Source organism: Citrus clementina, unplaced genomic scaffold (assembly GCF_000493195.1).
Source record: "Citrus clementina cultivar Clemenules unplaced genomic scaffold, Citrus_clementina_v1.0 scaffold_8, whole genome shotgun sequence".
Lineage (NCBI taxonomy): Eukaryota > Viridiplantae > Streptophyta > Magnoliopsida > Sapindales > Rutaceae > Citrus > Citrus x clementina.
In genome coordinates, this window is record NW_006262022.1 from 3,435,027 (window position 1) to 3,440,513 (window position 5,487).

The following is a 5,487-nucleotide window of genomic DNA, read 5'->3' on the forward strand; positions in this document are numbered from 1 at the left end:
TGATATGGTTGTATTGTTGGTTAAAAATTCTCAAATTAAATTGCTTCAATCTCAAATTTCAAGTCAAAATTATGAAAGAATTGATGTTAGCACTCATGGTCTTTACAGAATTAACATAAAAATCAAGTATAAACTAAAACAATATTCAAACCTTTCTAAGAACTATATTCATTGTAAATCATGTTCTTACCATTGGCTTTTCACATTTATAACAAATAGTTTTTTTTTTTTTGGAAATTCTTAATGGATTTGTTTTTTTTTTTAAACTTAACAATAATTAAAACACATACTAACTCCCGCCCCCAAACTTATTTTGAGCATTGTCCTTAATATTTCATAATCTAAAGATATAAATACAAAAAGGTGAAAGAGATAAAGAAATCATAAAGAATAAAAGAAAAAGTTGGGGAGATCACACTTGAGCTAGTTGCAAAAGCTTAAAAGAAGATGACAAAGAACAAGAAACTGTTAGAAATAAAAATATTAGGAAACAAAAATAAACAAAAGTCATTAGTATCATGCGAAATAAAAGAAAATTTCTCAAATAATGACACTAACAAGTCCTCCAGGATAAAAAAGAATTTGGTTATATACTTAGAGTGACTGTCAAGAAAACAAAAAACAAGACTATTGAACCTCTTGAGCATATGATCTATGAAAGAAAATTGGAAGTGACCTCGCTTTTACCAACCTTTTTCACAATAGGGTTTGGATTTGGTATTATCTCAAGCATATGGCTAAAAGCATTCTCAAAGTGAATCATAGGTGCATAGAATAAGGGACTGCAGCTATCCAACTTATGGCTTCTTCATGTTCATTAAAAATCATTAATTAATTTACCAACATGTTTATTTTATTTAGTTGCTAAAACAACAAAGAACTTTTTTGAAGATACTTGAGACAAAGAAATGGATGACTCAAGTAATGGTTTCAAGTCTAATAACGGTCGTTTTTCTATAGATGGAGGAGGTATAGACTTAGAGGGTGGAAGACAGTCTACTTTAGCTATCCATTTATTAAGATCCATTAATGAGGTAGACTCTAGTATAGAATTTACTTCACTAATCATAGTATCTTCATTTATGTCAATGCTAAAATAAGTTAAATAATCTTTTACTAGTCATCTCCATTGAAAAGCATAAAGGAATTATTGATTGTACTCTCTATTAGATTGACAACTCTGTCGTCATTAAAATTCTCTATAGCATAAAGTTGTTTACTAACAATAAACACATTGAGTTCCATAGTCATATTCCTAAATGAAATTTTTATGACATCATTATGACAATTATTAAGAATTTGTTGTGGCTAAGAAAGGTCAACCTAAAATAATAAAAATTTGAGAACATGGGTTCTCTACAGGTTTAGTGTCAAGAACTATGAAGTCGTCATGAAAGTAGAATTTATCTACCTTGACAAGAACATCCTCTATAATCCCTCTAAAAATGTTGACAGATTTATCTACTAATTAGAGTGATACATGAGCGGGCTTCAAGTCTTTAAATCCTAATTTCTCATAGATAGAGTATGGCAACAAGTTAACAATGGCACTTAAATCAAGTAAAGCTCTATCAAATGCATGGTCTCTAATAACACAAGAAATTGAGATAAACTAGGGTATTTATACTTAGTAGGAATTTTGTTAAGGAGAATGCTATTAACCTTTTCAGTTAGGAATGCCTTTTGTGGGACATTGTTTTTCCTTTTTACTATACAAAGATCTTTTAAGAACTTAGCATAAGCTGATAATTGTTGAATAACATCAAGCAAAGGGATGTTTATACGAACTTGCTTAAACATTTCTAGAATATCATTATAATGAATATCTTTCTCTTATGGGACAAGTCTTTATGGGTAAGGAGCTTTGAGAACATAAGGCTTTGATTGAATTCCATTCTCATTAGGTTTACTAGGTAATTGCTTTTCAATTGAAGTTGGTTGACTTTCTTTCCAATGCTCAAGAACTTTTAAATAATTATCAATTGTTTTTCCAAACCTAAGGGTAGTTATAGATTTGGCTTTCTTATTAGGCATATTAGAAATGGATGATGATCTTATTTCAAATTGACTTTTAGGGTTAGGAATTGGTTAACTAAGTAGTGTTTCTTTCTCCCTCTCAGCTACAGTAGTTGCTAATGGACCCAATTGATTTTAAGCTTTAAAATAACTTTAGTGTTTCAATGTAAGGCTTATTGGGTTAATTGAATGAAATTTTGAAGTATATCTCTAAAAAAGGTCTTCTTTGTGAAATTCTAGTTATGCAACCCAAGAGGGGAGGTGAATTGGGTAACTAAAAATTATTCAATTCTAAAACAAAACGCAATGCAAATCTAAAACGAATTTAAAGCAATAACAGATAAATCAATCACAAAATAAAAAGATAAGGGAAGAGAGATTCAAACACGGAGATTTTTACGTGGTTCGGCCAAACTCGCCTACGTCCACGCCTCCAAGCTTTCCAAACTTGAGGATTTCACTAAGCAAGCCTCCAAGGCTTCAAATGCTTACAATTGACTTCTAATGTGTAAATGAACCTTTACAACAAGAGATTATCCTCAATTTCTTAACCCAAGTGTATCACAACACTTACAATCACTCAAAACAAAAATTATAAATTTGTTCTGCACTCACATAATACTTAAGATTACAAATCAACGCCCAATGTGTGACTAAATGAAGCAAAAATGTGTTTAAAGCTTTATGAAGGTTGTATTCTCTATTATGAGTTCAATGATAGCGTTGTGATCAACCTTTGTTTGAATTTGAATGAGTTTATTTATACTTGGAGCTGAAAAATAGTTGTTACTGATTGTCTGCTCGTAAACGGATCGCTGTTAACCATTAACGGTTAACCGTTTGGACTGGTCAAAGTTACCGTTAAACCAAATTTCAAATAAAAGGTTGACCGTTTATCACTACCCTTTCACCGTTAATTTTCAAAAACCTGCAAAATAAATTTCTGCTATCCGTTCTTACTAAACGGTTAAATATTAGTAAGGAAAGACATTCTAGAATTTATCGGTTAGCCGTTTGAAGTTAACGGTTCGCCGGTTATTTCTAGTAACCTGCAAAACGAAATAGCCTAATCCGTTTCTGTTAAACGGTGCAAGATTAGTACAAGCTTCCATCCTGGAATTTATTAACTGTTTTCTATAAACGGTTCACCGTTTAATTCCAGTAACCTTCCCAGCATATTTGTGTTTTCCATTTTTGCTAACCGGTTAGAGCTTAAGCAATTGACCCTCTCTGGATTTTATCGATTAACCGTTTACTTCCAGAATCACAGTTTTAGCCAAATATTGCACGAAATCATTTTCCAAGTTGAAATTTAACAACTATCCATCTTTCATGAACGTAATTGAAATGATTATATGGCTTTTGTTTATTAATGAATAGCTCTAACATTTTAATAAAAAATATTTAAAGTTTGTTATCATCAAAATTAATATTATAAATATATACATGTTAACACTTTGTTGGAGTGCACCAAATTGTTGAAAAGGAGGATATGCTAGGTTATGAGGGACAAATTCTTTATCGGTCATGCTAAATTGTTGTCCTCCTTTGTTTGATATAGTTTGATTTTGTTTTAGAAAAAATTAGGGTGATTCCCTAATTAGAATTATATGTGGGTAAATATGGATTATTAGAGGATTTTCCATATAATTGTAATGCATGTACTAGCTCAGAATAAACATTTTGATAGGCTGGTAATGAAGGACAATTCTGTGTCATATGAGACAAGTTGGAACAAATAGAACAAATTTCATTAGCTACACTAGGATGATGATTCATTGATTGGTTTATACTTAAGACTTCTACTTTCTTGGAAAGATTAGATAGAGTGGCTTTCACATCAAACTCATTATTAACTTCATGTAGACCATTGTCATGACACAACCTAGACCTGGTCAGATATTGTCCGCACGGTTTTGTTCTTGGGGCGCCCTTACACCCCAAAACTTGTCTTGCCAATTACGGTGTGAATCGCCCCTTATAAACTCAGCATCTCTCCCGTGCTTTGCCGATGTGAGATTCGCCTAGAGTGTTACAACCATTAAGTTTTGGACTGATTTTTCTCTTTGATTTAAAATATCTCATTGTTAAGAATTCTTAAAAAGTGAACTGAAGAAATCCCAAGCAACCATTTCATATAGGTTCAAAAACTTGCCACCATTCATAAACTCTACCATACAACAATTTGATATACATTATAAAAGTACTCTACTAGTTTACATTTCTTAAAACCATTGTAGGGACACTTAAGGAGTGGTTATTAAATCTATCCCAACACTCATAAAATTGTTCACTTTCTCTTTGATAAAAATCACTTATCTCTCTCTTAAGGGCAATTGTTTTAGATATAGGGAAAACCTTAGCGAGAAATTTATTGCTCAATCATCCCATGTAGTAGTGGAAAGTGAATTCAACCAATCTTTTGCTTTGTCTTTTAATAAAAAAAGGGAACATATGAATCTTAATTGAATCATCGTTAGCTTGTGCAGAAACGACGCTACAGAAATTATGATACCGCGGACCAAAGGCGGACCGCCTGCAGAATCCGCCGCCATGCACGTAGAATAAGAGAGGGAGCTTCTTCTGGTTAGGGTTTTGGGCTTCATACGGAATGAAGATACGAGCAGATACGGGTGGTTCAGACGAAATAACAACGTCTTTGGATCGGACGCCAGTGGTGGGGTCATCGGAGGGTGGGATCTTTTCGCAGTCGGGTTCGAATAACTCAACCCTGCCGTCTTTGTAAACCCGGAAGAATCGGAATTCTTTTGGAATTTCCGAGTCGCTTGATGCCATGTTTTTAATTTGAAGGTTCGGTTTGAAATATAATCATAAAAGAGAAGAAGGGTTCTTTGTGTTTGTGCTGTTTGGTGAAAGAGGGAGAGCCATCAAACGTTTTATAATATGGGAACGTACGTAGTCACCTAACTTTCACAGCATCTTCTCGCCCATAAGTTTCTGTTTCTTTGACATTTATTTTTTCTTTTTTTCATACCTTTTTCTTATCAGTAAATATTTACGATATACGAATATGACGTTATATTCCAAATATAGATACGGGTCTGCCTAAGTACAGCTGCCCTGTAAAATGCGGACCCGATAGATAAAGGATTTAAGTGGGTTGCACGAATGCCTTTTTCAGGCCAACCAAACCAACAAATGAAAGAAACCAGTCACCAACTTCTTTTTCCTCTCTTCTGATCATCTGGTGGGAGAGAGGAAAACAAATAAACAATCTATTTCTGCACCACTGCATGCTTGTTATAAGGATAAGTTTCGAGCTATTATATCAACTACAAAATAAGTAAATAATGTTAGATATATATATTTTCATTTTAAAAAATTAACATGCAAATGGTAATTATATTAAATTTAATCACACATATTATGCATGTATTAGTTGGTTGTATTACCTCTAGGCTGTGTTTACTTTCTGGAGTGGGAGTAAGGAGTGTGAATTCATTTCACCTT

General features: G+C 32.9%; 1 protein-coding gene across 1 annotated transcript; it reads right to left on the reverse strand.

Moving 5' to 3' along the window:
- Positions 1-4,398: 4,398 nt before the first annotated feature.
- LOC112096152 (2-hydroxyisoflavanone dehydratase-like) lies at positions 4,399-4,812 on the reverse strand. The gene has a single exon (XM_024179085.1). The coding sequence runs from the start codon at positions 4,810-4,812 to the stop codon at positions 4,399-4,401; it is 414 nt and encodes a 137-aa protein (XP_024034853.1).
- Positions 4,813-5,487: the final 675 nt, after the last annotated feature.

Excerpts from the sequence above, each read along its gene's own strand:
- LOC112096152 (XM_024179085.1), bottom strand. The coding sequence starts at position 4,812 with ATGGCATCAAGCGACTCGGAAATTCCAAAAGAATTCCGATTCTTCCGG.